The following is a 13,032-nucleotide window of genomic DNA, read 5'->3' as shown; positions in this document are numbered from 1 at the left end:
GCAACACTTGAAGACTTCTTACCAGCAACCAAGTCAAAGTGTTGCCCTAAAGAGGTTGTATCGAATTTAGTTTATGCAAATTTATTTTAGTTAGATTGTGTTGTAGGCTGTAAGCTTATTGAAACATTCTCAAATCTGTTCTTGGAACCAACCAACCAGTACTAAGCAGTGAATTTGATTATTGAATTTTCAAACTAACTTATTAAACTTTCTGTTGTTCCTAAATTTTTTTACAATTCTTTCAGCTAGTTTTATTGCTTCACATTGGGTTGAGAGGGAGGGGGGGGGTAAAGAAATTTTCATATGTCCATCCTGTTGTCCTACTGTCCATCCCTAGATTGACTAATAATATCTGTCATATTTTGCGGTTCGATCGGAATATCCGTCCCGAGGTGACCCGCCCATGGGCGGGTGACCGAGGGACGGATATTCCGATCCGAACCGCAAACATATGTAAGATATTTTTTCTTGCATATTCTACCATATTCCATTATATTTTAAATTCTTAATCTTTATTTTCAATGAAAATGTATATCATTACAACCGTAACTACTTTCATTCAACAGCGTATGAATTACAAAATCATTCATAACGGTAAAATGACGTCATCTTTATCGTGCCATTGTACAGCACGCGACTCATCTGGAACCCCCTATGCCAGATGAAATTTCCGGCATGGGTAAAACTAACGAAAAAGCCAGTCTGATATGCAAGAAAAAACTAATATGTTGTAGCATCCATGTCACTAAACACATTTCTAGTTATACTTTAAGACAGCTTTTGCTTCTTTAATAAATTTTTACAATAGATTATCTCCCTTAGTTTTTATCTCCCTTGATTATGTCCCTTTGATTTTTTTTGTGATCTAAATCATATCAATTCACTTGAATATTTTTGTTTCTTTAGGTTAAATTTCCTCAAATGCTTAAATCTATCATCATTTCAGGCTCTGGTAAAGCGTACAGCACAGAGTGGTTTACACAACGGTGAAATAAACAGCTCACCTTCTCCGTTCTCCATGGAAACCACATTGCCGAGTTCCCTGCGACGACGTCTGTCATCCCCACTTCAGGCCGATAAGAGAATGGATGAAACTAAAGATCAGATTGGAAAAGCAAGGAAAATACTATGTCAGCAGTTAGAGGTTTGTTTACAAGTTAAAATTCTTAAATTGCCCTATGTGGGAAAAAACAATTCTGTGTTGTTTTAAACTAAGTATTTCAGTAATTTTATCTTGGAAAAGTGCATGGAAAAGTGCATCATATCACTGTTAGGTCTTTTTCAACATAGCATTCCGAGAATTATTTATAACGTGTCAGTGACTTTTATTCCTAAAAATAGAAGATCAGGAATCAAATCGTTTGCTTTACATACAGGGAGCGGATTGGTAAATTAGATATATGGAAGGGTTTCCTTATTATTTATATATTTTATTGACGGCAAATTTCATTACCTTAATTTTTCTGATTTGACATTTATATGAAACATTTTATTTAAAAATAACATATATAACGTTAAATAAAGCTGAACGTCGCTTTAATTCAAGTTGAAACATAAAGCTCAATAGAAATTAAATACAATGCAAGATTTTTAAGACCTTAACATACATGTAAGTAAATTGGAAGCATATTTATTGTTTTGTCGGGGTTTTTTTCCTCCTAACAAAAATATATGTAGATAGGGTGAGGCTTACGTTTTTCTTCTTGAGGTTAAGTTAATTTCCATTTCATAAAACCAGATCTTTTACATAACCAAATATGTATTAACATATTGATAAATCTCCATTTCATATAACCAAATCTTTACTCTGGACATATATTTCATTGTTAATGAAACAGAACGAGTAGATATTATCAATCAATCAATGAAAAGTACAATGTCTGTTTTCAGGGAAGTAAAGAACAGCTTATTAGCACATTGGTAAGTGTAGTACATTTTATTTGTATTAATTTCTTTCTTTTATTTATTAAAGGAACTTGACTGAAGTCCAAAAGCCTAAAAACATAAAATTTGAGTTTTTTTACATAGATCTACTTAGGCACATGAAACAGGAAGACATGCAAAAGATACTAAAGAAATATACTAAGAATGAAACTGTAAATTGGTAGTTATTGCAATTTTAAGCTCAATTTCTCTTACAAGGCCAGCTAATCATTTTTTGGGTATTTTGCACAATAAAAATTAATATTCTGGAAAAAAAACTGGATGAAGGGGTGATCTGAAAATCTGCACACAAGTTATTTGTTCCGACTTGAATCAAATGGAACAAAAATCTTTGGAAATATTTATAAAAATCCTGATATGTCAAAAAAAAAAACCTAAGTGGAGGCCCTTTTATGTGACTTTACTAAGGTATTTTGACATGACAGGAACGGAAACAGTTTCCAAATTTTTTTAACCAAACCAAATTTGTTTGCAAAATTTCGAGTCATGTTTTTCACCCAGTTTTTCTAGAATAGTCGATTTTTATCATCCAATGTCAACTAAAAATGAAAAGCGTTGAAACCCTTTTATCTAAGAACTGCACAAACTATCAATTTTTCTATTTATTTCTTTATTATCCTTTCAATTATTATTGAATCTTTTCAATTTTAATTTATTATTACTTGAATATTTTCTATATTGTTGAGTTATTTATAGAAACTGTTTTAAAACTTTTGCAGACTGGTTCAGAAACAATTCAGACTGTGTTAGACATGTTAGACTGTATCCTACCATCTTTGACAGAGAATTACCAGACAATGTCACCAATGGGAAGTCTACAGAGGGCACAGTCTGCTCTCAATGATTTACATACACATGCCAAAACTACCGAGACAACTGACCAACTTATGGTAAGTAATGTATAGATTTTTAGGCGGCTGATTTGAAATTCCCTTGTAAAACTGAATGCCCCAAGCCCTTGACTCCTTAACATTGACCCCCCCCCCCCCCAACCCAATTTTCCTAAAGATGCAATTTTGAATAGATTTTTAGTTTGCTGATTAAAACGTTTTTGACTTCCTTCACCCTTTTTCAATGCTGAAAATTTTACTCCATTCAGAATTCCCTCTTGTTAGGGGTGGGGGTGGGATAGGCTGTTCAATTAGCATAATGAAGGTTGCTGATTGTATTCAGGTGTCCAATTTTGCTTTAAATTATGCATAGACCTGCATTTTGTGGGTTCCTTGACTGGGCCAGTAAAAGCTGTAAAGTAGCAACAACAATGAACAATGTAAATGTGATAATATACCTGACAAAAAACAAAGTAGTTTAGTAGAACATAGTGTTGCTTATTCAAATTATACAAAATTTAGCATTGTATTATTTGAATATAAGCATTGTATTATTTGAATTTAGAAAATATCAATAAAAGGTTCAAATTAGAGGTCCCCAGGTCATTAAAAGTGTATGGGCTGCAGTAACCAAGCATAATTATGTAAGTTGTAATGGCTGTTGTCATGGAGATACTCCTCCCAAAATCCAGAACTTTCACACTTAAATTCTATGATGTTATGATGGTAGATGAGCTTATTATGTTTACATGACTGTGATATGGAAAATGTTGTTCGTTTTAGGCTGTTACGTTGGGATCCCAAGAGGGTGCATTTGAAAATGTGCGAATGACGTATGTGGGCGACCAGGGACTACAGATTCGCCAGTTGATTACATCTCACATGCTACGTCGTGTTGCGATGTGCGTATTGGCATCCCCACATGGTAAAAGACAACACCTAGCAGTGAGTCATGAAAAAGGAAAGATAACCATTCTACAGTTGTCCGCCCTTCTTAAACAGGCCGACTCGAGCAAAAAGAAGTTAACTCTTACAGTAAGTAAACATTTTGTATATAAACTTACTTTGTGCTTTAGCTAGTTCTATACATTTGATTTTGATTTTGTACAGCAGTAGTTCATTTTGTACATCTGAATATTTGTATATATTAGCTCATTGTGGCTCATTTTGTACATTAACACATCACATGTACATTCTGTACATTCTTACTTATAAGGTCATTTATACATTATTTTCAATTTTGTACATTAAAATTTTTGTACAGTAGCTCATGGCAGTATTATGGCTATAAACCATAGTAAAAGCAGTCTTAATTAGGATTATAAATTTACAAGCAAGTTTAACTAGTAACTTGGCAATTTTCACTGTGAATTGAAATTGTTACTGACCCAAGGGAAATCTACTAGTTTTTCTTTGCTGTCTGGCTAGAGATAAGTTTAAGCACAGATTATTAACCATATGACAGTAAATATTATCAATTTGGCCTCAAATTTTATAATATGAAGATATTTGTATTTATTTTTGGTTTATACAGAATTTATTTTAGTTCGATTGTAGGAAGCTATAAGCTTATAGACACACTTTTGAATCAGGTTTTTTACTGAGCAATGAATGCAAAGTTCTTGCTCAAGAAAACAACAGCTTACCCCTGACAAGAGTTTGAATTCATGTGTCTTCCGATCATTAGATTACTAGTCAGTTGCGTTAACCACTCAGCCATGCCGCCACTCTTTTTAATTTATTGTTGTATTTCAGAGACTAGCATCAGCTCCTATACCATTCACTGTGTTGTCTATTAATGGAAACCCATGCAATGAGGATTACCTAGCAGTGTGTGGCTTAAAGGTATATGTCTCATTATTAATGTATTCATTTCTATGTGTGAAATAAATTTAAAAAATAAAGGGTAGGAAACCCCCCATAAAAAACATCATTGGGAAATGTCGCCCTTGCAGAGAAAATTGGGCAATTTTTTGGTTGAAAATCTAAAAAAGGCTTGTGGGTTTGGCCCACCAAAAAGAAATTGTAAAAAAACCTGTTTTTAAAACCCCACTTTAAAACCATGAAAAAAAACAGCCCTTTTGGAAAAATGCATCTTTATATGCTATTTTAAGCATTATACATGTAGTTCCTATGAGACAGTTCAGACCCTGAACCACTTGCCGTTCATCACTGTTGATGTAAATCAGTATGATTTTGGCATCTACAAGTGCACTTTGTAAAAAAAAAAAATCATTGTTAAATGTTGATATGTCTGCAACAGACCTGGTTTCAAATTGAAAGGAAGGGTCTTTGTATTCTTTTATTTAAGGAATCTAGCCTGTAAGCTTACAGAAGGTCAGTGGATCTACTATCAGTTGTGCCTAAAAATAATTCATAGAGTGGCATCTGTGGTCTTCATCAACATGTTGAAACTGGAAGAAAATCATTACCTCATTATGTACCATTTATTTCCCATAAATTGCAAAGCCTTATCTTATGATTGACATAAGATTTAATTGTTTTAATTAATTTTGTGATTGATAAAAAGAAGAATTGAAATGTTTTTTTTTTCTCAATTTCAAGGACTGCCACGTTCTGACGTTCACAAGTTCTGGGTCAGTATCTGATCACCTGGTACTGCATCCGACCTTGGCCTCTGGAAACTACATCATCAAAGCCTTGTGGTTGCCAGGCACCCAGACAGAACTAGCCATAGTAACAGCCGATTTTGTCAAGGTAAATCATTTGCTTCATTTCTCTTCAAAAATTACTTTTAATCTCTTTTAAGATCAAGGAATTATTCTGACAATTGTATTATTAAGCTATATCCGATGCTTAATTTGCTGATTAAGTTTAAAGTATTTGTTGCTGCTAAAGTCATGTATGTTTTTGTCTTAGAGAATTCTAGTTTTAAAGGGATATATGTATGTAATTAAGTATTTAATGGCATTGACTTTATTGCTTATTGCTTAAATTTTGCTTTATATCCCCCAACATGTAAAAGTATATATTTTTTGTAGCGTCCGTCCATCCTTAAAATCCATCTGTCTGTCGTTTTTCCATCTGGAAACTTTGTGTTGCCTCATAGCTTCGTCATGTATTGAAATGATTTTTTTAAGTAATATTGTAATAGATGTGAAGCTGCCATCTAAGGACCATGTCATGTGCAAGATCTAGGTCTGTAGCTAACAGGTCCAGTTCACACTTTGACTTCAAAGTAAATTTTGTAATAGATGCACTGATGTTTGTGTTCGGTCAACAATTCTGTCATTGATAGATGGATTTAAAAATATTACCATCTATAAATGAGCCGCGTCACAACAAAACCAACGTAATGCGTTTGCGACCAGCATGGATCCAGACCAGCCTGCGCATCCGCGCAGTCTGATCAGGATCCATGCTGTTTCGCTTACAAACCCTATTACAAGTAGAGAAACTTGATAGGGAAAAAACAGCAATGGATCCTGATCAGACTGCAACGGAGGTGCAGGCTGGTCTGGATCCATGCTTGTCGCAAAACGCACTGTGTTGGTTTTGGTCCCATGACGACGCGCTCAAATTTTTTAAAACCATTGTTTAAGGTACCCTTGTTTGTTTCAGTATCTTTAAAATAAAAAAAGATCCTTTTCATAATACAAATTTAGCATGTAAGTTAAATGTTGAAATTTTCAAAAAAAAAAGTTTGGGTATTTTACATATTTTTTTTTTTATTTTAGCCCGATTTTTTAAAAACTTTTTTTAAAGTTTGTTTTTTTTAAAATATTTTAGTTTTGTTTTTTAAAGGCTTGAATTTTAAAATTTTTTTTTTTAATATTTTTAATCTAAAACCTGTCGGGTTATGCCATCAGTCCACAAATTTCCCTTTTTTTTAAAACTGATGCCACTTTTGTTTTTAAACAGAAAAAGTCGCAAACATTTTTCTAATTTTTCCCGGGGAAATTTTTTACTTTAAATTAATGGGGGGACGGGCAGAGGGGCCTAAACATGGACCCCGTTCTATATCCCCTTTTAAAAAATGACCTTAAAAGGAAAAATTTTTCCCCCCCCTTTAATCTTTTTAATTTTTAACCCAGCATTTTTTGATTTTTCTGTTTAAAAGCACCCCAGCTAGTTTGGGAAAATGTGGGTTTCAAAAGACCTTTTTTATGCCTGAAAAAAATTAAAAGGGGGGAAATTACCCTTTCCCTCCCCAGAAAAAAAGTGGTTATGACCTTTTTGGGGGAAAATTCTGGGAAATTAACCTAAAAAATGCTTAAAAAAATGCAGAAAACAGTGAAGGCTTTATTTTTTGTGGGAAAAATTCTTTAATCAAAAAAAATTTGATTTTTTTTTTTATTTTTAAATTTGGGATAAAAAAATGAATTTTGGAAATTTAAAGTGGTGAGCTGGCACTTGATTTAAAATATGGCTTAAAATTTTGATGTAATCACTTTATCAAAACTGTAAAAAGAAATTATTATAATTTTAAAAAAAGTCTTATTTATCAATGCTTATGTCACATGGTACCACAACTATGGTACATTTTTTTCTATTCGACATTCGAATTAAGAATAAAGTAGAGCATTGCAGTCAACCGAGCTGTCGTGCGGGCAAACCACTTATTTAAAAGTTTTTGTAATAGTTCAAAATATTTTCAAAGTTCATTTTGACTATTATTGGCTTTGAAACTTTTGCAACAGCTTGTTCACCATTCATGACCCAACCTGTAGACATAGAGGAGGTTTAACTTCTATTCAAAAGCATTTTGACAAAATTATTGCACCCTTTTTCGACTTAGAATTTACGTTTAAGTTTTGTAAAATAGTTCAAAAATTTTTCAAAGTCCATTGACCATATGGCTTTTAAAACTTTTGCACACTTGTAGTCACCAATAATGACCCCAACCTGTAGACAGGAGGAGGTAACTCTTATCAATTTTTTGAAAATTTTATCCCCCTTTTTACTTAAATTTTAAATTTAAAGTTTTTGTTAGTTTTTAAAAATTCCATTACATAGGGCTTTGAAATTTTGCACACTTTTTTCCACCCATCTGACCCCCCCTTTTAGACAGGGGGATTTTAACTCTACCCAACATTTTGAAAATTATCCCTTTTTTTCGATTTAAATTTTAAAAATTTTTTTTCAATTTTTTCAAAGCCCAAACATATTTTTAAAACTTTGCACACTTTTTAAAATATGCCCCCAACCTTAACGGGCGGGGGTTTTGAAGCTTTTTTCCCAAATTATGCCCTTTTAAATTTTAGAATTTCTTTAAAAATTTTTTGAAAAAATTTTTAAAATTTTAAAAACCAGTTCAAAAAATTTGCACATTGTTCAACATCTTGCCCCCAACCTGAAAACGGGAAAGGAGGAAACCAAATAAAAGCTTTTTGCCCAAAAATTTGCCCTTTTTCGACTTAGAATTTACAAAATTTTTTGTAATTTTTCAAATTTTTTAAAAGCCCTTTTACTTTGGGCTTTGAAACTTTGAACCCCTTTTCCCCCTCAGCCCCAAAATTAAAGGAGGAGAAAACTTTTTAAAAGGCTTTTTTTTACTTTTCAAGAAACTAAAAAAGTCGAGCTCCTTCCCCTACCACATCTTTTTTTAAATGCTTGTTTCAAACAAAGGGGCAAATTCCCCTCCAGCAAATCAATAATCCGGGTTTCCCAAAATTCCCTTTGCCCAATTTTATTTTGAAAAAATGTATGATATATATGAAATCTAAGTTTAAAAACCATTTTTTATGGTGTTAAGGTCAAGTCAGGGGATTTACTACTACCCCCACCCTCATTACTTCTTTGCTACCAACTCAATTTAATTTAGAAGAAAATATATTCCATAGACTTTTTCAGTAAAGCATACGGTAATTATGAAAACTGTTTCTCAAACATAAAGGTATGTAAGCTGATTTAGTGGAATAACAAACATAATTTACATATTTTATGATGTCATGATACTTTGAATTGAATTTATGGTAGTGCTTAGCAAAATATTTTCAAGTTTTAATTTTGCCTGATATAAATAATACATAGTACATCTCATTACATCATTTCTTGTCCTCTTAGGGAAGAGTTTTTGTGCACCTTTAGCAAAAGACCTGTCCTCTACACCTGTTGTGTTCCCGATAACTTTCAAAAGGTATGTTATTGAATATGCAATAATTGCTTGTTAATATTAGTCCATTCAATTAAAAAAAAAAAAATTTATGACACTTACTGGCTATTTTCCATAGAGCCTTTCTTTATGTTTACTGACGTTTTAAAGTATTTGAAAAGGGGTATCCGTGTCTGAGTGGTTAAGTTTTTGACTTCAAACCACTTGCCCCTTACTGCTGGTGGGTTGAATCCTGACAGGGACTTTGGATTATTTCATTTGAGGAAGCTATTCAGCTAACTTATCATCAGTGGTTTTACTTGAGTTCCTGTTTTGGTGGTTCTACTCATGTTCATGTTTGTACTTATTACACTTAGGGGGACCTTAGGTCTTTTTAAACCATTTATGCTGTTAAGTCACCATATGACATTTGCTGTGTTGGTGCGATGTGAAACACAACAAATAAATATAGAAAAAGTATTTTTACTTTTATCATGATTTACCAATGGTTTTTATTTACTGTGTGAAAGGAACCAATGAAATACAATTTTCACATTTGAAAAGAACATAAAAATAAAATACTTTCTTTTTCCCAGTTCAAATGGTGGAGGAAAAGGTAACACAGGGCATCAAGCCTTGGTCCAGTGGTCAGAGGTACCAGGCCACACAGGTCTACTGTACTGTATGACCCAGGCCACCAACAACCCGGTAGTCCTCATGATAAAACCAGACACTCTGATGATACAAGAAATAAAGGTGGTACCAGCCAAGGCAAAGATACAAGATGTAGTGGCTATCAGGCATAATGCATCCAACTCGGATCAGGTATGCTTTATGAGATTTATTTGGGCCAATAATCTTGATAATTTGCCAATGCCTGCTCAGTTATAAGAACTACAAACTAACCACAATCATAGGTTTAAATCCCAAATAAGTGAAGAAAGTTGGATTTTTGAATAAGTAAACACAATTAGGTTGAAAAGGTTTAGATCCTGAATAAGTAAAAACAAGTACATTTGATATACCAGTAAAGACAAGTTGCTTTAAATCCCAAATAAGTAAAGACAAGTAAGTTAAATCCTGAATAAGTAAAGACAAGTAAGTTTAAATCACAAATACATGTAAGTAAAGACAAGTAAGTTAAATCCTGAATAAGTAAAGACAAAGTAAGTTTAAATCACAAATAAGTAAAGACAAGTAAGTTAAATCCTTAATAAGTAAAGACAAAGTAAATTTAAATCACAAATAAGTAAAGACAAGTAGGATTCTTAAATAAGGAAAGACAAGTAGGTTTTAAAGGTTTAAATCCTGAATTAGTAAAGACAATTAAGATTAAATCATGAATAAGAAAAGACAAGTAGGTTTAAATCCAAAATAAGTTAAGACAAGTAAGATTAAATCCTGAATATGTAGACAAGTGCATTTAAATCCTGAGTAAGTAAAAACAAGTAGGTTTAAATCCTGAATAAGTAAAGACAAGTAGGTTTAAATCTTGAATATATAAAGACTAGTAGGTTTAAATCTTGAAAAAGTAAAGACTAGTAGATTCAAACCAAAATATATAAAGACAGGTAGGTTTAAATCACAAATTAGAAAAGACATACAGGTTTAAAAGGTATAAATTTTGGTATATTTTAGCAAAGAACCACAATGATACTATTATGTGAGGACGGGAGTCTGAGGATATACATGGCGAATGTTGACAATACCAACTATTGGCTGTCACCTACCCTACAGCCACAGAGTCCCATATCTGTACTCAAACCCACCAAGAAGAAAAAGACAACAAAATCTGGTAAGCAAAATGTATTTCCTATCTTGTCTGTGGACTTGAACCTTAAACCTTCTCATTAAATCTACTGGAACGGAAAGTGATTAGCCTTTGCCACCAGTATCGAGCCAAGCCAGCCTGCACATCTGTGCAGTCTGACCAGGTTCTATACTGTCAGATTACCAATTGAAATTTACATCTTAAAATCCCCCAAAGTTGATAATGGACAGTTCCAAAATGGAAGCTGGACAAGTCCATTCATGAAATTCAGAAGGTTATGGTTACAATGATTTCTTAAGGAAAGTTTCTTTTCTCTGTGTTTTTTAGTAAGAAAATGGTTAAGTTTTTTTTTTAATTGAGCATGCTCAGACATCGCCAATCTTATACTAAATTTAAAAAAAAAAATTCTTAATGAAAAAGTCATTATTGAAAATTGTACGATTAAGTGTATTTATGCCATTAGCAACAAGTACATGTTAGTAATTCTGTTTATTATTCATTATGAGCATCACATGCATTTTGAAATATGTATATGATTTTAAAACTCTTGTTATGCATCTCTTTTAAGTTTTTTTTTCATGACATTTTAATTTACATATCTTTTATTTTTTAGGACGGCCAACTGGCTCGGTAAATTTTCCAATTGACTTCTTCGAGAATTGTCAGCAGTCGAATGATATTGAGTACGGAGGGAACGACGTTTTACAGATTTATAACATACAACAAGTGAAACATAGACTTAATACTACAGGAATGTATATCGCCAGTACTAAAGTGCGTACAAACATATAGTGGATTATTTTAAGTGAAATTGTATTAATCCATTACCACATATTAGATATGTGAAATTAACTTGTCCATCTTTCAATCTGGACAAAACCACTGTTTTTTAGGGAAATTTTCAAAGTATGTACTGACTGAAAAGGTGAGGGAGTGGTGGCCTTGTGGTTAGGGTGTCTACCTCTCAGCCCAGGGATCATGGGTTTGAGCCCTAATTGGGTCACAATCATATTTCGTCATATGACACCAGTACTTGTTGGTTCCAGGAAGCGGAGTGGAAAGTGATTAATATAAGTTTCAAGAACTTCATTTCGCAATCGAGCTTAAATAAATGTGTTTAAACCACTGAAAAGCGAATATTGCAGGTCATGTACCATTCGGTCTTAGTCTGTACTGGTAGAATGGGTAAATTTAGTTGCCATAAGCATTCTAAGAGTTAAGCTGTATAACTTAAAGGCACATTATGCCTCAAAAATGCTATCATTGTTATCATTTTTATTTCTCTAAAACTTTCTATTTTTGATATCTAGTTACAGTTACCAAAATCTTGATCATTTTTTGTATAGATGAACTATTTTTGCTTCTGTTGCTCTGTTGGTGATTTGTATAATTACAGCTATATACTTTTTTGTATGGAAGTAAAAATACTACTTTGTTTACATTTTGCTACAGTTGCATGTTCAGTGCTACTCTTGTCAGTTGTTAAACATCAACATGCACTAACTCCATTATTTAAACATTCTTGATATTTCTTAAGAATTTAATAAATCTGGCTTTCTGAGACATAATGTGCCTTTCAAAAAAATGAAATATTGTATATTGTAATTATAAATATCTTAAAATGAATAACTTTCAGCTGTAACACCCTTGCTGAATTATCTGAAGATAATGATATTGTAGGATTTATACAAATCAGAATTATATAAACACTTAATATAAACTATGTTGACAATCATCCCAACCCAAGGTTTCGGATTCAAGCCCTACACAAGTGGCCTCCAGTTCTCCTTATTGACTTTATTGCTGGCAAGTCCAGGAAAAATATTTGAAAGTGATAAAAAAACAGCATAATGCAATCCAGAATACAAAGTTTAAATTAATAAAAAAAAGATTTTTAAAAAGATTTTTAAGTTAATTTACATTCTGCTTAGATTAAAGATTTAAAAAAAAAATTAACTTGCAGCCAGCTGGGTTTACTATTGAGATGACAAACACAAGCGCCACAACAGTCATGGTAGGGGTGCGAGTCTCTGTTGGGAGCCAGTCGGTGGAGCGAGCACCCACATACCTGGAGGTATTTGGCAGGACAGTGCAGGTCCAGTGTTTAAAACCTAGATGGGTAGATCTACCATTTACCAGGGAGGAGTCATTAAATACAGACAAGAAATTCTCCCTATTCAGTAAGTTGAAAATCAAACTTGTAAATTCCAGTCAGATTTGAGGAATGGAAAAAATACTCTCAGTTAATAGTTTCTTAGGCTTAGAAGTGTGATGTTTTGAAAGTGAATTTTATAGCCTTTGCAGGGAGCTTTTCTATTTGATATATGGTTATTATTTATAATATGGTTGGAAATGGCAACTGCAGCATAGTTGTCGTCATCATGCTAGTTATGCCTCTTTTTTTTTTTTTACTAAGAATTTTTGTCAAAAAT

The 13,032-nt window shown here is 32.8% G+C and overlaps 1 protein-coding gene across 1 annotated transcript in view; it reads left to right on the top strand.

Annotated features, from left to right (window-relative positions):
* Positions 1-13,032, top strand: part of LOC132715646 (E3 ubiquitin-protein ligase UBR4-like) — a gene marked incomplete at its 3' end in the record, with an annotated part of 90,391 nt that overhangs the window by 56,204 nt on the left and 21,155 nt on the right. Inside the window, exons 38-48 of the mRNA XM_060698684.1 lie at positions 947-1,144; positions 1,891-1,920; positions 2,664-2,834; positions 3,558-3,809; positions 4,530-4,619; positions 5,340-5,492; positions 8,807-8,874; positions 9,426-9,654; positions 10,468-10,624; positions 11,214-11,374; positions 12,564-12,780. Coding sequence (XP_060554667.1) covers positions 947-1,144; positions 1,891-1,920; positions 2,664-2,834; positions 3,558-3,809; positions 4,530-4,619; positions 5,340-5,492; positions 8,807-8,874; positions 9,426-9,654; positions 10,468-10,624; positions 11,214-11,374; positions 12,564-12,780 — 1,726 coding nt within the window. The remainder of the gene's footprint in view (positions 1-946; positions 1,145-1,890; positions 1,921-2,663; positions 2,835-3,557; positions 3,810-4,529; positions 4,620-5,339; positions 5,493-8,806; positions 8,875-9,425; positions 9,655-10,467; positions 10,625-11,213; positions 11,375-12,563; positions 12,781-13,032) is intronic.

Source organism: Ruditapes philippinarum, unplaced genomic scaffold (assembly GCF_026571515.1).
Source record: "Ruditapes philippinarum isolate M1 unplaced genomic scaffold, ASM2657151v2 ctg3479_1_1_1_1, whole genome shotgun sequence".
NCBI lineage: Eukaryota > Metazoa > Mollusca > Bivalvia > Venerida > Veneridae > Ruditapes > Ruditapes philippinarum.
This window is presented reverse-complemented; position numbering and strand designations above follow the sequence as displayed.